General features: G+C 41.2%; 2 protein-coding genes across 5 annotated transcripts in view; one reads left to right on the forward strand and one right to left on the reverse strand.

Annotated features, from left to right (window-relative positions):
• Positions 1–1,579: 1,579 nt before the first annotated feature.
• tmem183a (transmembrane protein 183A) lies at positions 1,580–7,882 on the reverse strand. 2 transcript variants are annotated; one of them, XM_063473108.1, is made up of 8 exons: positions 7,691–7,882; positions 7,332–7,421; positions 7,087–7,257; positions 5,704–5,863; positions 5,114–5,294; positions 4,627–4,707; positions 3,724–3,876; positions 1,580–2,959 (listed from the first exon to the last, which is right to left on the reverse strand). In XM_063473108.1, the coding sequence occupies exons 1-8, from the start codon at positions 7,752–7,754 to the stop codon at positions 2,774–2,776; spliced, it is 1,086 nt and encodes a 361-aa protein (XP_063329178.1). In that variant the 5' UTR covers positions 7,755–7,882; the 3' UTR covers positions 1,580–2,773. The 2 variants fall into 2 exon arrangements, with proteins under 2 accessions (XP_063329178.1, XP_063329177.1); XM_063473107.1 differs by having other exon boundaries at positions 3,724–3,879.
• Positions 7,883–11,335: 3,453 nt separating this feature from the next.
• ppfia4 (PTPRF interacting protein alpha 4) overlaps positions 11,336–24,788 on the forward strand; it is a 64,172-nt gene continuing 50,719 nt past the window's right edge. For 2 of the 3 annotated variants that reach the window (XM_063474376.1, XM_063474378.1), the window contains exons 1-2: positions 11,336–11,696; positions 11,901–12,201. In XM_063474376.1, coding sequence (XP_063330446.1) covers positions 11,944–12,201 — 258 coding nt within the window. In that variant the 5' untranslated portion in view covers positions 11,336–11,696; positions 11,901–11,943. Of the gene's footprint in view, positions 11,769–11,900; positions 12,202–24,788 lie in introns of all 3 variants that reach the window. The other variant, XM_063474377.1, reaches the window with a different exon arrangement.

Below are 24,788 nucleotides of genomic sequence, written 5' to 3' on the forward strand. Positions count from 1 at the left end.
TCATATGCCTTTTACTGAGGGTTATCTGCCATCTGGCCACTCTATTATACAGGCCTGATTGGCGGAATGCTGCGGAAATGGTTGTCCTTCTAAAGGGTCTCCTCTCTCCTCAAAGCAATGCCAGAGCTCTGACAGAGTGAACCTTCCTGACTAAGGTTCTTGTACCCAGATCACTTAAATTGGCCAGGCTGCCAACTCCAGGAAGAGTCCTACTGGTTCCAAATTTCATCCATTTACAGATGATGAAGGCTACTATGCTAACTGGAACCTTCAATGCTGTAAAAACACTTCTGTATTGCGGCCCAGATCTGTGCCTCGTTAAATCTCCCTGGACTTCATCGCTTGGTTTGTACTGTGACATAATCGGTCAGCTATGGGACCTTATATAAACAGGTGCGTGCCTTTCCAAATCATGTCCAATCAACTAAATTTACCACAGGTGGACTCCAATCAAGTTGTATAAAGGTGTGACAGACAATTAGTGGAAACAGGACACAGCTGAGCTCAGTTGTACCTGTGTGTCATGGCAAAGGCTGTGAATACCTATGTGGATGTTATTTATTTTTAATACATTTGCAAGAAGTTTTTTTCTTCACTTTGTCATTATGGGGGTAATGTGTGTAAAATTTTGAGGTGAAACAAATTTAATCCATTTTGGAATAAGGCTGTAACATGACAAAATGTTGAATAAGTGAAGCCTCGTGAATACTTTTGGGTCAGTGATGGTCTGAGGAGGCGTATCAATGGAAGGACCCACATACCTCTACAGGCTAGGCAACATTATCCTGACTGCCATTAAGTATCAGGATGCAGGAAGTTCCTGGAGGATTAATGAAATAATACCATCGACTGTCCCCCATACTCACCTGACCTAAATCCAACAAAACACCTCTGTGATGCTGCAAGGTTGCACCTAAAACTGTCCAGGAGCTCACTGATGTCCAGAGCTGGGAAATCCCCCATGACACTGTCATCTCATTAGAGGCATGCCCCAACATCATCAGGCATGCATACAAGGTCATGGAGACTATACAAACGACCGAGTACTGTTTTGAGTGGCTGCAATTACATTTCAGCAAAGTGGACTGCATGCTGCATCATTTATTCACTTTGATTTTCAGGGAGACTTTGAATTCAGCCCTCTGTAGGTTGATCATTTTAATCTCGATGTGGCATCTTTTTGTTCCCGACACATTTCCAGATATCACAAATATCAGTAAAAAGATCCGCATTTTTCCCCCCACTGAGATCTGACGTTTGTTTTGTTTTTTGAGCAGTATATTTACTTTGAATGGATCCCAGTGTCATATTTCTCAATACAGAACAAACTCTTTTACTTTAATTCTAGAAGCAGCATGAGAAAACCTTCACACATATGAGATGTGAAGGAGGATTATCCGGTGCACGTTGGAGCCGAAAATTCTCATCTCAGTTATGTGGATCATCTGTGACTGGTTTTATACTGGTAAAATGGTACCTTATAAAGTCTTTGTTAATACCTACTATGACTATAAGATGGAAATTAAAAAAAAAAAAATTACATTGTTCAACATTTCAAAGGCAACCCAGAGAACTCTGATAGGGCAGTTTCAGTTTTTATTTCACTACAGTGATTTATCAATGAAACTCTCATTTGTTAAAACTAGTCCCCGACTCGAAAGCAATCAGCAGCTGCCAACCAGAAAAACCAGCCGTCCTCTGCTACTGGGTAATGCCACCAAAAAGACATTATGGCAACTGCATATGGTTAAATCTAATGACTTCTTACCCCAAAACAGATGTGCAAATAAGTTTAGGTTAAACAGACTTTTTAATTTGTCACAGCAAGGAAAGCACAGGTTGATGAATGATTGTTATGTTCCACCTGGGGGAGGTCTTACTCTTTTGAATGCTGTAATAGCTTACTGGGAAACATAGCAAAATTACATCATCAATAACTCCACCTGTGCTTTCACAAACTGTTCCCAAAGTCAAACTGTCTGCTGTGGGGGGACAAAAAAGTCTACTATGACTCTGTCAAACACATGGACAGATAAATCGGTATGAGTGGTAGCTCCCCCCACGATCATCATGTGACTGGTAAAACTGTACACACATTCAACACACATGAAGACACTGAACACATTCAAAGTTGAGGGTGAGGAAACACTGCAAGGGTGGCAGTACAGAACACAGCTCAGAGTCAGCAAGGCAATCAAGATCTTATTAACCAAGAAAAAGCGAAAACAAAACACATCATCAGCAGATGATGTCTGAGGTAAATCATCTCTTTGGCCCCTTCAGTGCAGAGCTGATTCAATCTTTTTCACATAATACTAAGTGAGGACGCTTCAAACTAAAATCAATCGAAAGGTTGTTGCAGTAACATGCCAAAGTATTTTAAGAATTGTCAAGCGACTGTAAAATCAAATATCTAACAAAGTACAATTTTCCCACTCTTTTAATCCCTTTATGAGCTTTCTGATTTTTTTTATCCAGAGTAGAAAATGTGTTATACATGTACATTCAACATGCAGCAATGTAGTCTGTGAAAAATCACAACAATTATACTACAGGGTCCCCTCTCCCATGTGTCTATGACCAGACTGTCACACTTCAATTCAGTGTTGGTTTTTACTAAACATCTAACAATCACAATCAAAATGTGTATTTGCAAAAAACCTTCACTGAACATGATATACAGATCATCAAGTATCGTCTTTTATGAGTGTAGCGAGATAATAATGAGGTTCCTGATGCAATGCCTGCTGTAGTAGGGGCTGAGAAGAGAAACTCATGAGTAGACTAAGGAGGGGTACTGTGGATGCCACCAGTCCATGAGCTTCACACTGTGTACAGGATCCAACACCACCTGGGTCCCACCTTGATCCGCTCCTTTCTTCCCCCGTTGGAGTGGCGAGTCTTGGAACACAAGCCGAACGCGGTGGTGGCGCATGTCTGTGCTTATATTTACTGTGAACTAGGAGGCAAAACAAGAGGAAAAGTCCATGAGTTTCTAGTCTGTAGCTCAGAAGAAGAATCAACCCTTTGTCATGTGAGGAAACATATACAGTCACTTTATTTAACAGAAGATTTTTGGAAAAAGAAAAGTAAAAATGTCTTATATTATCAACAACACACAGGGTTAAAATTTTGTATTTCCAAGTACGTCAATGAATGACATTAAGACTAAAGCTGGTGTTTAGTAAAACTCAACAGAATAGTACATAAGAGCTCTCTGAAGCCTTCCTGTGTGATTGATCAAAAGTTGCAGATGCAGTTTCACTGACACCGAACTGCATTTTGATCACATTTCCTTTTTTAACTTTAACTTATTTCAAGCCATTTAACACAGTAAAAATAATTAACTGGTAAAGCATACTAATGGGTTACATCAGCTGAATTAATAGTTGCGATCTTCATCCAGATCTTTGTTCTTTAATCTTAATGCTATTTAATGTCAATTGTCTAATAAAATAATATACTAGTGAGGAGCATTACATTTATTTTAAGCATCAATCAATTCAAACAAGAGTTACCACAACAACCTACTGATTGGTTGTGTATGCCACGAGACAGTTGCTTTCACTAATTGAAACTCTTTTTATATACATTTAAAAACTTTATAGGCAGCACTTGACACTGCTACCTTGTAAAGATCAGGTGCAGAATAACACACGCCAGTACTCAAAGGAACATTAAAGCAGGCAAAAAAAACAAAACAAAACAAGGTGAGTTACTTGCCAGGCTCAGCGTCATGCCCATGACTACTGGGGTGAAGATGAAGTTGAGGGTGGTGACCTGAAGCACATAGCAGTCAGAGTCTGGATTCATGTGAACATCTTCGTACTGTCTAGGCATACGCAAGGACTTGGCACAACCATTCCTACCGTTTCCCTGCTGAGACAAAGACACCAGAGAGACACATTTAAAACAGAAAACATGAAAGCAGAACTCACAATAAGCCAGAGTCAACAGAGTGTTTGTCAGAAATGTTGCTAGTGATGAATGAGTCAGTCTACATTAAGCAGTGAACCTAAATGGATGGAGAAACAGCTTTTTCAAGAAACAGCTTTTTCAAGAAGTTTCCTTTTATCTGAGGCTAATAAGATACATCATCAAACTCAACCGCTGGTATCTTAGTCTCTACATATATGTGGAGATATAAAAGGATGGTTATGATTTATTTTCAATTATTAAAATATTAGTTTAATTATACAAAAAAAGTTTCTCTATTGTCTACGTCTCTTAAAATTACTTCTTCCAGTGCTTCACAGAATGTAATGCACCTCTACAGCCAGATGGTGGCAATAATGCACCTTGAAGTTGTTTGCCAACCAGCATTAAATAACAAAAATAGAACTACGGGTTTCCAGCTTGGAGAAGAAAATTGTGTGGAGCAATGCACAAACAGGAGAAAGAAGTGAAGCCGATGACTACCACAGCTGAGAGAAGGTTCAGAAAACTAAACCAAAATGAGCTCCAGTGCAAACTCTGCCATGACACTGGTGCACCACAAGTACGCCTTGTCATTTGTGAGTAGAGGTGGGTGGGTGATCTTTTAAAGATGAGTCGAATAGTTCCCAGAGAATACATTATAGTATTAGAAATGCCCACCGCAAATAAAATGATGGCAAATGATGTTACCTGCTTTAAAAATTTAAAGTTGAACTCCCACAACGTTTCAGATCGAGTCCCCGACACCTTTTTGACCCAGAAAAGTAAACACTGTAAAAGGAAAAAGGCAGACATTTACACAATGAAATCCTAGCTGGGAGTCCTCCTCTTTGCAGATGTTCGTAATTATTTCTTGGAAAGGAAGTTAAGCAAACTGAGAAATATGCATTTTGCATGTGGAAAAACTGAGATCAGAGTTTTCAGTAAAGCCACACTGAAATTCCTTCACATGATAGAAAGTTTGGTCTAGTACTAACTTGCATCCTCAAGTCTAAAATCATATCAGTGTTGATAATAGTCGTGATAAACACTGAATTTTTTTTCTATCCAACTACAAAGCAGAGATCACACACAAATACCAGCCATACGCAAATAGATCCATCTGCTTGCATATGACTGCAGGTAAATCAAACAGCTCCACCTCAACTATAATAAAAAGGTCTTTGAGGAGCTTTACCTTGGAGTTGAGTAAGGTAGTGGGTGTGGATTCTGGCAGTGGAGGAATCTTTGACACGCGCAAGGTGAACGGCTCATATAAATGGAAAAGGGAGCGAATCACACAAGCCCGTAAGAAACGCATCTTCTCAATAGAGACAGGCTGGAGGCGAAGTGGCAGCTCCACATCAATCCTGTAGTGTCTTTAAAAAGAGAGAGCAGAGAAGGAGGAATGATGTGAGGTGATGTTAACTAGGACTAATTACACCGTTTTCACTGCATTCACCGCTTCTATCACAACATTAACGATGTGCTACTATGTTTTAACAAGGACTATTATCTGTAGGATGACACATTTAATAATTTCCCCCTATGCTGGCAATATATACAAATCTCAGAGGTGGGAGCATGAAAACTGTACACTTTCCTTGTATTCCACATGAACTACTGCTGTAAGTGAATCACATAGCACCATTCAAATGCATGAATCCGCTAAGCAGCAGATCATAAACGTATACTGTGCCTTCAACAGTGGAAATCACAAACACTCGACTACTCTGTGTCAATATTTTTATCAGTGCCAGTACGCAAGTAATCACAAAACCACCTCACCTCCTGTAGAGCCTAGTCCAAAAAGCTGCAGTGCAAGTGACCGTCCAGGCATTCCTACAAATTAGAGCAAATCTGCACACATCCTCAGGCCGAATATAGGAGGAGAGCACCAACCAAATGTCCACCGGATAATCTACACCATCACTGCTCTCACTGTTTTCTGTGAAGAAAACAAACAAACAAAAAAAACAAAATCAGTACCAAGTTAAACATACTAGCTTCGAAATGTATGTTGCACAATGGTCCACAAATTTTTGTGATTATATTTATATACTTAATGTGGCCGTTAGCATTGAAGTAAAAAAGGCACACGTCTTACTTAGCTGTGTTGCGTATATAAAATCAATTATAGGTGGAACAGATGTTTTGTGAGTTGCTATCAGACCAGTGGAGTGAGGAAAGTGCACACCTCTCTCCCTGTTGGTGTCACAGAATATTAGAGTGCAGGAATGACTGTATTGCTTTATAGTGTTTTAAGTATATTTTTTTTGCAATTTTTTTCATATCTAGTTTTTTATATTTTAAACCTGGGCCCCTTTGAGAGTGGAAGCAGCTGCTGGTTAGTGAGGATAGATTGATGTACCAGGTATTTTAATACTAATACTGTAGTGCTATGCTTTGAAATGTCTCTCTAATAAAGCTTTAATATTGAGAATTTGTAAGTAAGTAAGAATTTGTTTCTAGGCAGAGTACCAGTGATCCATTGCTACAGGACTAGTTTCTTTTTTTCATGACTGTTTGGCTGCATTTGCTTGCCTCCCCATTACAATACAAGTTGACTTCACTCAGGTCACTCCCCAGTCAGCCAGACTGCACAGGCTTTTGTATGAATGCGTACGTTTGTCATGGGCTGCAATGAAACTAATCGGGTATGGAATTCAGAGGGTGTTTGTTCAATTGGTGTGCTTTTGATTGACTGCAGTGTTTTCTGAAGTGGAGCAAAACTGTTCCCAACCTGCTGTTGAGACTGGGTGTTGTATTAACAGTAATGGTAAACGGACTGGTATATAGTCCTTTTCTACTCAATCTAAGCACTTAAAGCGCTTCACACTACAAACCTCATTTACACACATTCATGTGTACAGGTGCTTTTGTCTGTGCATCCTTATCCTAATGTTCACACCCCATCAAACTCCATTGGATCCACCAGAGTAAGTCAGGATTCAGCATCTTGCTAAGAATCCGTCTATAAGCTTTGGAGGTGGGAGGGATCAAACCACTGACCTTCTAGTTGCTAGATGAATGAGCAACAGCTTACCCCAAAATGAGTTGACTGTTGTGAGACTTGTTTTTTTTTTTTATCTTTATTGAATGGAAATTTCACTTTTTCTTAATGCTAGTAAACTGTCATGGTGTAACATTAATGCTAAAGTGAAATGATACCCTTTCTCCTCTTGTTCTTCTTTTTGCGGGACACTTTAGTTTCGTTTTCTCCATCTTCTTCAGGGTCCTGCTCGTCGCTACTGCCCAAAGCGTCTGCTTTGACGCTTACTGCGGAGGAGAGGACTTCCTCTACAGCACCCTGCGATGCTTCCAGGCCGCAGAGTAATTTCACTGAAACAGAAGATTATAAGTAAAGCACCAGGACAGGAATCAACCACAGTATAACTTCAGTCATCAAAGGTTACCTTCTTTTTCAATCGCATTTACAACAGCCTTTTTCACCCTCCCCGACTTCACAACGGCTGGGTCGGCATCAGCATAATCAGCTACAGTGACTAAGGAAAAGAACAGCAGATCATTAGCTTAACTTTTCACAGTGTCACAGTTTTGAAGCTTACCGGCGCACCCTGCTGACCTGTCACGTGATTTCAAATGAACTTGCCGTCTTAAAAGAATAACACAAACACTGCAAATCGCATTGGTCACCTGTAAAACCGCAGAATGCCTTTTGGCTTTATGAAGTTGGGGAAACATGACAGAAACTTCAGCAGAATGTGAGAAGGGAGCAGAAGGCGGGCTAGCTTTCTGGCTAATCATATCCTACCTGATTCCGAACAAACGTCCCCGGCCTTAAATTTCAGCCGTTTTCGGTTCCCTTTCTTGGGCATGACGATACCAAAGATCTGTGGACGCTTAACGTGGCTGTGAGTCCTGCCATGTCTCTATGGCAAGCTGAGGTAAAGAGAAAGAAAGAAAAATCACAGAGAAATTGAAAAATGTTCCGCCAGGATCTTCAGCCATCATGGACTGACGTGACGTTGCAAATAACGCGAGAGTACCGTTTTCACTTTTTTCCTTGCCGTGCACTACTGCCATCTGTAGGCGTTTGTTAAGATTTCAGTCTATCGGGACCACAGCTTGTATGCCATTTAAAACCTGTTAATTGTTTTTTTTTTTATTGTAAAATAGCTTTAAGGTGAATTATATATGTTTTTACTTTTTGAGGAAGACTGCATGTAAATATGAATGCCAGACAGATTACTCACGTTTTTGATTGCTTGATTCTCCAGTGAGTGCTGCCTGGCTGAAGTGTTATCACACTGATGACATAAAAGAAGAGGTACTGTGTCATTCTGCCGCTAATGTACCATTAAAGCTGCCAAGACGTCACTGAGCCACGCAGACTTACCATTAGTAGGAGAGGGGAAAGAGTTCATTATGAATTCTGTACTGTATTCAGTGATTTTGTAATAGTGTCACAAAGAACCTGAGCATACCAAAACTTTCCCAGGCAGCACTGTTGTTAAACTGTGACAATGTTTTTTTTTTATTCCACAGAAAGTCCTGCTGCATTTTAGAGGTCAAAAAGCAGAGGTTGTCCTCAAATATCTGGCCATTGCAAATTACCCTTTAACAACTAAGTAACATCAAAGCATCTCTCTCATCTCCTCAGACGTTAGACTCAGAGTCAGAGGAGATAAGAATAAAATAATATACTTCTTCACTGCAGTCAGAGCTGTTATCAACCCCTTAGAGGTCTCAGATCCATAGCTGCAGTGCTGTCAAACACATTACGACCTCTCTTCATTTCAAAAGAGATTTCTTTTTTGCAACACAGCATCTTTATTTAACAAGAAAACAACTGGGATAACAACAGCAATAATAAAATCAATTCTAAAGTGCACCCTGATTACCAGATTGTCATCTGCACACAAAGAACATGCAAATCTCACACAGAAAAGCCTAGACAACCAAGAATGTATCATTGAGAACCCTCTTTCTTTAAAGCAACAGTGCCAACCACTTGCTTCATGATTAAGGTTGGGAAAATCTCATTTATCCGTACAGTAATATTGCTCAAAACTTGGACTAAACTTAAAAAAATAAATTAATAAATTAATAAATTAATAAATTAATAAATTAATAAATTAATAAATAATAATAATAATAATAATAATAATAATAATAATAATAATAATAATAATAATAATGAAGTAAAGCTAGCATGACACAATGTGTACCACAAGTACTCCTTGTCATTTGGGAGTTGAGTGGGATGGGTGATCTTTGAGCATGAGTTAAATAGTTCCTAGTAAATACACAATAGTATTTGAAATCCCCACCCCAAATAACATGTTTGTAGATAGTGAGAAATGTAATGAAAAAAATAAACTAATCGATTAATAAATTCTTCTTTTCTTCTTCTTCTTCTTCTTCTTCTCATTATTATTATTATTATTATTATTATTATTATTATTATTATTATTATTAACAGTAATATTGATAATAACAACAATAATAATTATAATTATAACCTACCATTCAAAAAACAATTTAGAACTAAAACAAAGACTGTATAAATACAGAAAAAAAAATTACCTTTAAAATACTATTAAAATACATAATAAAAAGTAACTTCTGGCCATGGAGTTTAAATTGCCAGCCACTCAAGGCAGCATGCTGAATTTTCTGTGAGAGAGGAATAAAGGCCGAATTCAAAAAAAGTTTCATTCACTTAAACTAAACATGCTTCTGTTGAAAAGAACGCATCAAGGTCAGCATTATAAATGTTGGTTTGAAGCACTGCTGCAGACAATCTGTTCTACCACTAGGTGGTGGTGTTAAATAACCAACACTGCTTCTAAAAACTCAAAAGCTTGGACAGTTGCAGTTGTGATATTATTTAGACTGAAAATTATTATTTAGCAACCCAACATTAATACATATAGAGCGTGCCTGAAATTACATTAGCACCCTTTTCAGGGCTATGAAAGCTAAATATAATGAAGTAGTGGTTGTGGGGTTATAAAACTTACAACATCTGGTTGGCATGAGCTGTGACATATCATTCAGACGTTGTCACACATCTCATTCAAAAATCTCCAGCTTCAATTAATTTTTCTCTGTCTTTCTGGAAGAATTTATACATTCTCACATGCGATATCTCAGTGACATCCAGTTTTGCCTTTACTGGCCGCAAAGGCCCATCTGCACATATCATTACAGATCTGATCATGGTATAATCAGTCATAACTGTCTTCTCTTTGCTCATCACTTTTATATAAGTCGCTTTTTCACCATGTTTCACAGTTTGTTTATTTTTTTCCAAATGATAACAGCGATTACAGTTGATTTTTGGAAATGCAGTGGCTTAGTTATGTGGGAGAGCTCTAGTGTGTTACATGAGAAAATGTTGCTACATATTGTTTTAATGCATTTGCAAGTTTTGAGAGAACCACTAAAAGTAAGAATGCCACAGAATGCCTTCAAACAACAATCTAAATCAACAATTCATTTTCCTAAAGGGCCACCCAAGAAACTGGGACTGTTGTGAAGAGCTGCACTGCAGAAACTGGGACTATTGTGGAGGGCTGCACAACTGAAATTGGGATTGCTGTGGAGGGCTGCATCTCAGAACCTGAGAAACTGGGACTGTTATGGAGAGCTGCACTGGAGAACCTGGAAATACTGTATATAGTTCCTGTTTTTAAAGATATTTATAATAGCATTGCCACTGCTACTTGAACACAGATCAAGATGAGTGTTTTTTTATATTTTTGAAATTGGTGCTTGTTTATGTGTCTGGAATGATATATTTATAAAAGAAATCTCAAAGCAATACATCAAACCCACAATGACTCATAAAAAGTCGCGAGAAATAAACATTAAAAGTCTGTTGATCTCTGACACAGTGTGCAGTTGACATAGGTCAATGGTTGCACATTGCACATCAAAAATGACAGACCGGCTAAAATGCTATACCCACGGTGATTTCTGTTTCAAGTTTACATCTCCAATTTGCCTAACGCTTGCAATCTTCGGGTTCATTTCAAGTCCTCCAGGGTGTGCTCCACACTAGATACACTGTGTTCAGTTTGGTTGAATTGATGCCACTAGAATGGGCATGGAGTCCCAGGAGCTGTCAGGTCAGCAACGTGCTTAGTGGTGCTGATGTGAGAAGTTAATTACACTTCAGCAATTAAGGTTGAATTCTGAGCCATATCTTGCAGTATTGTGTAGTCTAAATGTAGAATGTTGATTCGAGGGGACATAAATGATCACTTCACTCCTGTATTATGCACACATGGCGCAGACGTTTATAGGGTAATCCTGGGGACTAGGTCCCAGTATTCCCAAAGCTCTATAGCCTGGTGGTGACAACTGCAGTGTGTGTATGTGTGCGCGTGGGTTTGTGGGGGCGCGCGCCAGCGAGTGTGTGTGTTTCTGTGACAGAGGGACTGGGAGGAGGAGTGAACATCGGTTCGGCGGCGGTGTGAAGAGATGGAAGCGGAGAAGGCGGATGCAGATAAGAGTCGCTCTCACTATCCACGGGAATAAGGACGCCGATCTCCTCCCCGATATTTTCTGCTGCTTTTTTAAAATTTCCCTGTCAGTGTACCTACTATGATCTCCGTCGCGCTCGCGGGCACCACCCCTCTAAACGTACCCGTCTATCTCTGAGCCGAGCTGTCAATCGCATCACGCCGGGATTTGTACATGTGAGTGCATGGCGCGCCGGGCAGGGCGGATCGGCTCACTGGGTGAAAAAACGCCGGTTAATATGGATGAAACGTCAGCGGTCGTCTCATCGTTTCAGTCACTCTGATTAGGTATGGCGATATAAAGCGTAAGATTGCACGTTTGATGCATGAAAAATAGAGCTCCAGCGTGCTGGGAGTAAGGTGCGTAACTGCGATTGCCTTGAATGTGCGTTGCTACGGGGCGTTAATGGGCCCTATTTATCAGTTACTGTAAGTCTGTTTATCAGGGTTATAACCCCCACGCATACACATATTCCTTCTTAATCCCGACAGCGACACTGTCTTATAGCGTTGCCCAGACCACAGAGCAGGAAAGATGATGTGTGAGGTGATGCCGACCATCAGCGAAGGAGACTCGGCTGGTCCTCCGAGAGGCACCGGCGGCGTCCCGAACGGCTCGGACCAGGAGGCCAACTTCGAACAACTCATGGTCAACATGCTGGACGAGAGGGACAAGCTGCTGGAGTCCCTCAGGGAGACTCAGGAGACCCTCATTCAGTCTCAAACCAAGCTGCAGGGGGCGCTGCACGAGAGGGACGTGCTCCAGCGGCAGATCAACGCCGCGCTGCCTCAGGTGAGGAGCAGCCGGCCTTTGAAGGAGGGGGAGAGTCAGGTTTGGGTGTGGGATTAGATGGCTTTGGGGTTTTTTGTTTTTTGTTTTATTTTCCAAGAGGGAGAAGCATCCTTCCTGTTCGGTTTGTTGCTATGATTTGCCGAGTTATGTGATGAGAGGTTATAGGTTGGTCATGGGGATCACTAGCCAATCAGAGTCAGCTATGCTGGGCCCCAAAAGTCTTTGGCACAAAAAACATAGAGGCTTACGATCAAGAGAGTTGTGCTGATTTAAATAAGAATGTGAATGAATGAATGGCATAGGTCTGGTGGTAATAGCTCAGTGAGCAAGGTAGATCTTGCTCTGTTGCCAGAATTTGAGACCCTGGGATAGCACCCCTGTTAAAATGTAATTTAATATTTATAGACTATATCTTCTGGGGATCCCATCTAACACTCCTTCACGTCCTGGGATATCTGTGAAGATGATGGGGATATGCAGGCCCATATCACATCAAAAGCTCATAAGTGGCAGCATGCCAGAAAGGAAGATCTAAATGTCTAGTAGGCAGAAAGGTAATGTAGTGGGTTGAAAGGTGGGTCAAAAATAAATGGAAGATTTTGACTCACTAAGAGATTCTTGACTCTGCGTGTAGAGGTCTGAGCCTGGCGTTGAGAGCCCTCCCTGTGAGAAGGGAGGGCAGAGCCTAACAGTAATTAACTGAGTGGAAACACCTCTGCATGTGGTGACCGGCCTGTCAGTGGCAATTGGAGCGAAAGGACTTGATTGTATTGTGGGCTATCTTTGACATCTGTCACCCTTATGTGTGTCTTTAAGAGAAAGGAGAGCTGAATAAGGGCTGTTAAAGTCACAGAGCATGACGACAATGAAGCCTCAGCACATAAAGCTATGTTAGCCTCTGACCTCCTCCCCCCCCCGGTCTAAATGCGTGGCACGATGTCACAGTATGGTGTGCATGTGTGTGTATCAGACAGAGAGAGCGAGAGAGAGAATCATGCTGACGATGACAAGCTCGCTGCAGCCTCTTGTGAAAGAAACATGGCTGCTTGCTAGTGTACATGGCCCTGGGCTGCTTGCTTCTACACATGCATGCATATATGTGTGTTTGTGTGTGTGTGTGTGTCAGTGAGGGAGAGAGTGGGTAGAGGCTGTCATGCTTGTTTTCTAATCCTGCTGGGTTCAGCGTAATGTTTTATTCTAGCAATAATACAAGTATTAGTTATACAGTCAGAGACCTCGGGGACATTATGCAGACATTATGGCTGGCGAGCACATGCATAAGCTGTCTCTCGCTTTCTCTCTCAAAGCACCACGCTCAACTTGTGCATGGCAAACACACCTGTGGTCATTTCCACAGCATCCACAGAATGGAGAGATGATGCAACGGACAGTGCAGGCAGTGAGACGGAGAAACCCCCCCAAAAAAAAGTCTCAGTTGCAATTGATTTTGACTCAGCTTTGTTCTGCACAGCTGAGGAATGAGGATTGTCTGGCCTCTATGCATTATTGGAAATTGCAGAGTGCATTTTGCAATGATGAGGGGGAAGTGTGAGGAAAAAGAATAACATATGGCTTCTGAAATCTCAGGTTTGGGTGTGATGAATACTGTGCGTAAGAGCAATGTTGTAGCAGTTGGCAATGATCCTGACCCCACTTTCCTATATGTGTTGGTGGTAATTAGGGTGATTTGCTGCTGCTCTCAAAATGACCAAAGCTGGTGTGTTTATGCCCTCAACTACATTACAATGTGACAGTTTTGCATTTGCGCTTGCCGCCTCTGCTGTGTAGCCCTCTAGTTATGAGTGCCTACATGTGTGTGGTATGTCAGGTTTTCTCTGTATGTGTGCGTTTACTCCTCTGATGTATATGCATTGGCATGGCAATACAGTCTTTTTTCCCAAATCTGAGCACTCTTTTTGTCCTTTTGCCTAAAAAACATTTGTTATCTTAACCTACTAGGCATGTGCATTTGTGTGTAGTGTTTTGTTATGTCTTCTGTAGGTTTCCTGAATCCACGGGACTGGTTTGACCCAAATCTGTCAGATCTATGTCTCTCCTCCAAAGATGCACACTCAAACATGCACACATGTAAAAATACACTGTTGGAGCAATTCAAAATTCAGCGCTCTTCAGCGTTGTCATTGTTCAAAAGACACAAACCTCCATCGCCTTGGCATTTGTGTTTGCCTCGCTAGCATCATAAAAGTGGGACGTTGCCATTTTGCCACACATACACAGTCACACAGACACACACACAGACTAGGATGGATATGTTCATTAGCTACAGAGAATAGAGTTTCAGATTAACATGTCAGCCCATTACAGTGCATAATGCCTCTAATACAGCCCTCAGAGATGGGTTTGCCCATAGACAAATTAGGTTTTAAACACACAAGCATGCTTGCATGCACACAAACGCTCATGTTATACACACACACACACACACACACACACACACACACACACACACACACACACACACACACACATACAGTTACTTTACTGAGTGAAGAAAACAGTTCCGACCTTTAGAGGAAAAAGCAGGCATATCATATGCCTGCTTTCTCTATATGCTGCATATGTATACATGTGTGTTTAACGTAGAGGGTAGTCACTCAAAAGTTGCAGGTCCCTTGGAAATCTCCTTCTTTGTGATGGAAAAGCACATTTTATTAAAAAATTGATTAATGGATTTCTAATAGAATACCAATAGAGGCATTTTCAGTAGCCATAGCTCTTACCTTGTACAAGTTTTATCATGTTAAAAGTCTCAGATCTGGGAGACAGGTGCTTCACATCTAAATGGTAACCACGAAATGCCACTGTCATTATCAGCTGTACAGAGAACAACTGTTTATGTTGTTCTGTCTGAGCAGAGTTGCAAAGACAAAGACAAAACCTAGACTGGCCAGTGAAAGGAGAAGCTAAGAGAACAGACTTTTTTTTTTTTTCAGTAGAAGATTGGGGGGAAAAAAAGTCTTGAGAACTATCTGGGCTGTTTCAGAAAGATTTGTGAAACAAGGCATAAAAATTAAAAGATGCTTGGAGTATTGATTGATACCATCTTCCAAGCATGGTGAAGAAATTTGACAGTTTAGTTTAGAAGGTGGAAAACTGGTTCAGGATGAAAGTGATCTACAACAAGGAACACTATCAGTCTATGCCACACCCTGTATATAGGGGTTCGATTGGAACCATTTTCCTTATACAACAGGACACTGACCCAACGGGCAGGTCCAAACATGCAAGAACTATTTACAGAGTAAAGAAAGTGGTGTTTAGTCACCAAATGTCAACCCTGCAGAGCTCAAAGCATTACGTGCTTGAGAAGCACAATCCAGCTTTTTGGAGAGCTCCACAAGTTTATGAAGTTCAAAGAATCAAATGATTATTTCATGATTAATCATTGTTTCTAAAATGTAACTGGTTGACATCATTTTGAAAACTTTTTGATGAATAAAGAGCGGGATGTCTCTTTATTCAGGCACGTGAGTTTCATAGTCTGTGTGTTTGTGAGAGTGTGTGTTGTGATGTTTGGACACCTGTTTCAGTCAGACACAACACTGTCTATTTTTGCCAGCATACAAGTACACAGAGATGAAGGGACACAAACACACACACACAGACAGACACGGACACAGACACGGATCTCATTGCCCTTCCAAAACAACTGTCTCTATTTCCACCCTCCCCGTCCCCACTGATATGCACCTCCGTGCACGCATATACACAAGTATTTTTGTTGTTTACTTGAGCTCACACACATTAATGACCTTTCCTTTGACTTCTCACAGCAATGATTGCTGCCTTACTCTTGTTCAGACTCATAAACACACATAGCCTTGTGTCTCCATGAAAAACCATATGCAATCTGACTTTTTTGCATATGTCTCCAACCTTGCCTTGCTTCAGGTATTACTGTTTCGGGGTTGATGTGTCTTCTCCGAAGGCTAGATTTGAAAACAGCTGACTTTGGTGCATCTTTTTTTTTTAACTGCACATATCTGGCTTTAGTTTTTGGTTCATTCTCTTGTCCCGTTTCCCTCTCTTTTTCACATTTTCTGTGTTGATCTGACTCCTCAATAACCCACTAGTCCATTAACTGCTCCCTCAGACAGTTTTTGTCTCCTCCTACTCTTGCAAATGACCTTTGTCCATAGCTCAACACAGTCTATTATCAGAGGGGAGATGAGGCAGAGGTGTGCTTTTCAAACCACGCTGCTTCTGTATGGCAACTCACAAAGTGTTCAGGCACTTTTACTTTTTACATGTTTTAATTTTGAAAATTAAGTTTTTGTGTGAAAAGGACACGTTCCATATCTACCCCCAATAACCCTCGACAAAGAGAATGCATGCTTTTAGATTTCTTTATTAATTTATCAAACTCAAAATGTAAAGCTCCCATTCTAATAGTATTGAAACTCTTAATTTCTCATGTATTTTTGTGTGTGTGGAAATCTACACATGAAGGGTCTTTAGATGTCTCTACAGATGTTCTGTAGAGACAACCTCGGCTTTTCTAGGCTACTCCGGGACATTCACAATATGCTTCCTGTCATTGTTATGCTGAAAGATGAACCTTTACCCTGGTCTCATGCACTCCAAGTATATTTCCTCTAAGTCTCAAGGTCCTCTCTGTATTTGGCTGTATTTATACTCCAGCCTGCTCTGACTGGCCTCCTTGTCCCTGCAGCTAAAAACATCCCCACAGAATAATCCTGCCACTCCCATGCTTGATTGTGGCAATGGTATTAACCAGGTGACCTGCAGTGCCTGATATTTTCCATCTCCAAACAGGTTGTTGTATATCTTTTACCCAACAGTGGTTTTCTAAAAGCCTGACAGACAGAGTACTGATAATATGGTAGTCCACCTCTCAGCTTCTTATAACACTGCAGATCACTGAAGATTGGCGGTGTTTGTTGGGGGTTTTTACCTCCCTAATCTTATCCGTTTTTACCTGGTTATTTAGTTTGGCTAAACTCTAGAGGAATCCTGGTGCTTTCAAATTTATTCAGTTTCAAAGTTACAGAGTCCACTGTGCTCATGAAGGACACTCAAAACTCTGAAATTGTTTTATACCCTTGCCGTGATCTGCAGAGGGTTCCTTGACTTCAAAGCTTGTTTGTTTTTTTTGGTTTGTTTGTTTGTTTGGGTTTTTTTTGGGGGGGGGGGGGGGGGGGTTGCCCTGAAAACTGCCAAGCACTCAAAGCAGCCTCTGAATGCTTTCTTAAATTTGTACTCTTCTTAAATCTTTCTACATTCAGATAAATTTAGACTGTATATGTGTCAAATAATATGTTCTATGGAGAACATGACTCCTCTGAATATTTTTGTACGAAGATACATCAAAAACGTAACATCAGCTGACATATTGCTTTTGTTGTCACACAACAGTTTAATTTATAATGTTTAAGCAGTGACCCCACAGAGTGTTCATTCATTTCTGAGCACTGAGCACTGTGATTGGCCTGCTCAGTACCATCAGTTACTCCTGTGCATTTCTGAACACTTTTATGTGACTGTTTCTAAATGGATCAGTGAGAGAATAACAATCATCACCTCAGTATAAGGACTCACGGATGTTAGCAAATTCCTGGTATGTGAGGGAATGTACAAAGAAGCAGAAAAACTTTTTAAAACAATATTTGGCTCCATAAAATAATAATGATTTAAAAAAGGAGCGCAACAAAGAGTAGAGACACAAAAGGAAAAAACAGTCCCTGCATTTTATTTGTTTCTATTATAGCTCGCTGGTGCTGCATATAAATCACCAGCATATAAATCACTTTAATCTTTAAGATAGCTTAATTCTAATATTGCCTAGAAATACAGTTTACTAACTTTTTGAAAACGACAGCCTGGAAAATGATTTTTCCACTATTTATGTATCAATGTGGGCAAAGGAAAGGAGAAAGAAGCTAATCAGCTTTAATTAATGTCTGTGTTGCAGTGAATAAACATATATCCTTAGTGCTGGGGTAAGTGTTGTGCTGGCTAACACAGATAGAGTTATTCCACACTACTTGAACCAAGGCCAACAGAGCTAAGCCTCACAGGCTTGGTACTCAGCCACTTTTACTGTACTAGTATTTTACTTGTAGGTGTGAGTGGGAAGGAGTGTCAGAGTTAATATACATTAGATCGCATAAGAAACAAGGAGTGCTCTGAGGTGCTCTTGCACAGTATTTGGAGATGGCCTGACCTTATCACAAGACAAGCAACCTTTCAGCAAGGCATAAACACACAACTTCATATTTATAGACGAATTAATCGATGAGTTAATCCGAATAAAAAAGGTCAAGTGTTTTGATCATTGGTTTAATAAGTAATTTTACAGGAAAAAAAATGTGATGGTTGTGTTTCATCCATGGAGTGTTGGAAAAATTAAACAATACATCTGAAGACAGTACCCCGAGTTCTATTGAGAGTGACATCTTAGATGTTTTACACACTAACCAATCCGCTTATTAACTGAGAAAACGACCCAAAGATGAATCAGTGACAAGAATAATCATTTATTTTAGCCATTCTGATTTGCACCACCCACAGACGAACAATGATGCACACACCGTCTGTATTTCCTTAAATGTCAGCATGCACAGTCTGCATGTCGACTTGAGTCTGTGCATCGGTACGTGTGAACGAATATGCCTGCGGATAGTGTTGCTTATGCATGGATGGCCTAGGCGGCTTTGTGTGCCACGATAGGAGAATATTGAGGAGGATAGGCCAAAGTCAGATGAAAAATTATTGCATCTGATTGGTCTGCTATCGAAGCCCAAATCCTATGCTATGTGTTATGTAAGCGCAAAATAGAGGAATTTGGGTTGATGTAGGGGAAAGTGGAGCATGAAGTGAGCAGCTGAAATTTGCCAAGAAACCCTGAAAGAGGAACAAATAAGAGAGTGAGGGAGATTTTGAGAGAGAAGGTATGACACTGAAAGAGAGGGCAAAGTTCTTACAGACTCAACTAAGATGGATATCCCATCTACATTATAACTATTCACTGAAATCTAAAAAAGTCTGTTTCTTTTGATTGTCTTTGGCTCTTTTTAAGACATGGCTATCATCTGACTACTGCTGTGTTCATTACTGTGGTTGCATTTTTAATTTTGAGACAGACAAAGAGACACAAACGAGAAATCAGAAGTGAGACTAACAACATATTCATCTTCTAGCAGCTGACATCACACCTCTCATTCTGAGCCTCTTTCTTATCCTCCGTTCTTCTCTCCTTCCACTCCTCAGCATGTTATTCCATAATCCTCCCTCCTGTATGTTGTCCAGTCTTCATTTAAGCCTCCTATTCACCAAAGCTGTGAGCGGGTCACAGTGGACCCTGGCAAGGGCCTTTGCACAGCTTTTGGGGACCCTGAACACTAATAGATTATTAGTGTGCAAAGCTAGCTCCCCCATGCTGCTCTGCCGTGCCATGGCTTAGACGCTCCATCTCTCAGAAGGAGCCATCCTTTGCTCCCTCCTTCTCCGTGCCAGTACCATCTGGCTCTCAGCACCAGGCACATTTAGCTCAGCCGGGCGCCAATTTGTTCCCCTGGCTGCCTGGGTTAGCAAAGGAAGGTGAGGTAAGGAGGAAGCAAGGTGGTAAAGAGAGTCGCAATTACAAAGACAGTGTAAGATTTAGCAACGAGAGGCAGAAAGTCAGGAAAAAAGCTGAATCAAACATACCTGACAGTTCCCAGCAGCAAGGGACATGCTCTGGTAATAGGAAGAACGGAAAGCCACTGTGTGTCTATGAGTGTGTGTAAGTTCCTTCTCTCTGGTAATAAGAGCAGAGTGATTGGAGTTGCAGGACCACCAGAGGGGGAAGGCGAGAGTAATGAAGGAGGGAGGCAGGAAAGGACAGAATGAGAGAAAGGGAGGAAGAGCAGGGGGATGTGAGATGAAGTTTTCCAGCCAGCAGTTAAGCCCACAGTGGCCCTGCCATGTATAACAACTACACTATTGGAACTCTGTCAGTTCACTTTCTCTACAGCTACTCCCTCAGAATAGAAGATAAGACATCAGTGGGTGGGGAGAGGTGTTAATATTGTACTATTGGGATGTGGAAGTCGGAAAGTAAGTATATTTAAAAGAAATGTTGGAGTAACCCAAGGTTATACACTTCAAGGTTATCATGTATCCTCTACATCTGTATGCACCCACATGTTCAGAGATACGGGAGAGAAAAACACATGCATCAACTCTGCTCCCAAAGACATTTTTAAAAAACACCCAACTGCACTAACAATCCCGTTTCCAAAAAATCCTGGGACACTGTATGAAAACAGCATGCAATTTTGCAAATAATCTTTAATCTATAAGTCTATAACTGAAAAATGTATAAGGACAACAAAGCTAATCAGATGGTCCCTCTCATTGGCTACCAACTGGACAATCACCAGTCAGTAGCCAATGTGAGTTATCTTCTTCTCTGACAGCTAGAATTGTTAAAACGTATGAAAGTGACTCAATGTTTTATACAGTATGAGCCAAAATCAGCAAAGGAGACAGGAGAGAGGTTGCTGTGGAGGGCCATTTTCCCATGGAGTTCTATAGAACCGGAAGTCTTTTTGCAACCTATACCAAATCTGGTGGCTTCTATAAAGAATGCAGGTTTATGACACTTGCACTTGCACCACCTTTCAGAACCAGAAGCTCCTGTATAAGTAAGTAGACCCATACTTTTGTCCATATAGGACTGTCTATTGTTACCTACAATATCTTTTGATAATATCTACTGTAGCCAAAATCCTGAAATTCCTTACAGTTTTATTTTGAAAAACATCATCCTTTGATTATTAACCAGTCCTCTCCACAGTCTTGAACAGAGTAGTAGTGGCTCCATAGTGTGGTGGTTAACACATTTGGCTAACATGTGAATGAGACCAGGAGGAGACACAAATGTTGGGGGAGGGTTGTGTCAGAAAGTGCATCCGGTGTGAAAGTCTGTGCAGTATCAAATATGTATATTTATCTGCTGTGGCGACCCATTGTGAGTAAGGGAATCGCTGAAAGAAGCTTAGTCTAGACCACATAGAGTGGTGGACACCTCCATCATATCAGGAAGACTCTGTGGATTTGTTATCCCAGGGCAATATATAATGCATTTTTCTCAAAAGTCCTATTTTAGAGTCCTACAAAGGCTTCATGAGGAGGTTGGATTGGTGCTGGTGGCATTGGTTGCCAGTTTGTCAGCAAAGATAGTTCAGTTTACATCCGATTGGAACATTTTTATTTTGTACTTTTTGATAAGTTGTTGCAGTTTACTCTCACTTTTTACCTGCTGGATACATTAAGGCACTAAAACCTACTTGGTTACTGGCATGTTTTAATTTCCAAAAACAGATGCATTGTTCTTGCATCTCCAAATAATACATAATGTAGGTAAGATATAGGGTTAAAATGGTTTCAATATTGTGGTTAGTTTTTATGTACATTTCCCAAATGTACATAAAAACTTTTCTGAAAATGTGTTTGTATGGGCACATACACACATATTGGGTTCGGGACGTCTTCTTTTCCCCAGCAAGAGACATAAACAGCAGCAAAGGCGGCAGAGGCTTCAGAAGCTAAGTCTCCTGCTGGACCCTTAAAAGGATTTAAAGAACTTCAAAATGCATCTTTGCCTCCATGAAATAGAGCTTGTCAGTGTCTCACAACATAGCACCCACCCCCCACTGTTGGCTGTCAATACCACGCACACTCACCAACACACACATACACACACACACACACACACACACACACACACACACACACACACATAGATCTGCAAGAGCATAGCAGTGTAAGTGAAAAGCAGGATTTGGGATGAGGACACAGTAAGGCAAATGTTGCTGTAAATAGCTAATGGCTTATTTGAAGTATTTCATGCATTTGTATGAAATGAACTGGCCACAGGCATACATTAACATGTGTTTATTTGTACTTGTTTAATTATTTATGTTGCATCAATTTCAGGATTATAAATGAGCACGTATTAGTGAGATTTACCCCTGAAAAATGAAAATATCATTGGACTTCATGAACTGGAGTTATTAAGTAATTTGAGTGACATGAAAGCTGCTGAGTAACAGAGCGAAGTTTAGCTTAGTGACACTCGTGATAACATCAAAGTTGCTGTGGCTAACATCTCTGCAAACCTTTGCCTCTTTGCACATTTATCAGATCAGCATTAGCATTAATTGATCGTGTTTCTGTCTGGTCCTGGACAGGTACGAGCGATTGCCGACTCTAATGCTTCTGGCATTAGACGCCCACTCTCTGACACTGCTAGGACAAACTTCACTCTAAATAGGCCTTTCTGTGGAAAACATTGATATAATATAAACAGGCCAAGACAAATACTGGATACTAGACTTTGTTTTCTACTTGTAATCATATTGGTCGAACATTATAGACACTGCAAAAGGCATAGTCAAGTGAATAGATAATCAACAGATTTGACTGTTGCTTAGCATAAAGCTAAAACAACTAGCTAAATTTTCTAGAATTACTCATTATTTAATTGACCAGTTGTTAATATATAAATGTGTAAATGCTGAATCTAGAAAATTATTTTTGAAAACATGGCTTTATTGCGCTTGAAGTTAAATTAGTCTGTTCTATCTTCTTCAGATTTAGCTAAACGTGATTTTGTCGAGAGTGAGATCCATCAGTCTGTAAATTTTAGGTCTTGTGTCTCCATCTTTTATCTTGATTGCTTGAAATGGAATGGGCGTTGCACTTGCTACCTAATGTCCCAGCACTAATGAACTAGCTCGTTAACAGTTTTAAAAAAATATTTATAAGGGAGTAAAATGCTTAACAAACATAAAACCATGAGCTTGTTTAAGTAATACTGGGAGTTTTTAAATGTATATGTACACAAAAACTTCTCTGCTTTGTTTTTTGCTTCCATTTATTTACTTCATACCTAAAAAGGGGCAAGAGCTGTGAAAAATAAAATAAAATATGAGTTTTTATTTGTATTTTACAAAATAAAAACGTTTCGAGGTTAGCCAGGCGGCTAATGCCATCTACCGCCTGACTACCGAGGACAGTGACGTCATCAGCGAGAGACCGGTGACCAGCATCGCGGAGCATGACGTACGAGCGGCATTGAGGAGAGTGAACACAAGGAAAGCGGCGGGGCCAGACGGCATCACCGGCCGTCTGCTGCGCTGCTGTGCTGACCAGCTAGCAGGTGTGTTCACTTACATCTTCAACGAGTCCCTGGCGAAGTCTGTGGTCCCCACATGCTTCAAAAGATCCACCATCATCCCGGTGCCCAAGAACAGCAAACCCTCATCCCTGAACGATTACCGGCCAGTTGCGCTGACCTCGGTAGTAATGAAGGTGTTTGAGAGGCTGCTGAAGAACATCATCTCCTCCTCCATCCCAGACACCACAGATCTGCTCCAGTTCGCCTACCGACCCAACAGATCCACTGAGGACGCCATCGCCCACGTCCTGCACACCACCCTCAGCCACGTGGACAAGAAACAGGGTAACTATGTGAGAATGCTGTTTGTTGATTACAGTTCAGCGTTTAACACAATAGTGCCCTGCAGACTGTTCACAAAGCTGAGGGATCTGGGACTCAACAGCCGTCTGTGGGTGTTGGACTTCCTCACTGGCAGAACTCAGGTGGTGAGGGTGGGTAGGTGTGTCTCCGACAGCATCACCATCAACACAGGAGCACCACAGGGGTGTGTCCTCTCGTCACTGCTCTACTCCCTCTACACTTCAGACTGTGTGGCCACCCACGGCTCCAACACCATTGTGAAGTTTGCTGACGACACAGTGGTGTTGGGTGCCATCTCCAACAGCGATGAGGCGGCTTACATGGACGAAGTGAAGAATCTGGCATCATGGTGCCAGGACAACCACCTCCAGCTGAACGTCGGCAAGACCAAGGAGCTGGTGGTGGACTTCAGAAGGAGTCAGCACAGAGACTACAAGCCCATTATCATTAATGGAGCTCCAGTAGAGAGGGTGCAGTCCTTTAAGTATCTTGGCGTCCACATCTCCTCAGACCTGACATGGGCTGCCCACATTCAGGCCCAGACCAAAAAGGCTAGGCAGCGCCTGTATCACCTACGACAACTGAGGAAGTTCAGGGTCTCTCCAAAGACCCTCAGGATCTTCTATACAGGCGCTGTGGAGAGCATCCTCACACAGAACATGACATCGTGGTTTGGAAACAGCTGTGTGAAGGACCAAAAAGCTCTCCAGAGAGTGATCCGTACAGCGGAACGCTGCTGCAGGATTGCTCTCCCCCCGCTTCAGGACACCTACACCAGGAGATGCCGGACTAGAGCAATGCAGATACTGAAGGACCCGTCCCATCCTGGCAACAAACTGTTCCAACTTCTACAATCTGGTAGAAGGTTCCGCATCATCCGGGCAAGGACAGAGAGACTCAAGAGGAGCTTCTATCCTCAAGCCATCCGGACCCTAAACCCCCCCACACACACACACACCCGCCCTCTCACATCATCTATAATTGACTGAGACTCTCCTCCAGACACTCAATTCCTTTAACTTTAAATATGTTTATATTGTCCATTCTGTAAAATAGTCAGATGTCTATTCATATTAAT

The sequence above is a fragment of the Pelmatolapia mariae genome, linkage group LG5 (genome assembly GCF_036321145.2).
Source record: "Pelmatolapia mariae isolate MD_Pm_ZW linkage group LG5, Pm_UMD_F_2, whole genome shotgun sequence".
Classification (NCBI taxonomy): Eukaryota; Metazoa; Chordata; class Actinopteri; order Cichliformes; family Cichlidae; genus Pelmatolapia; species Pelmatolapia mariae.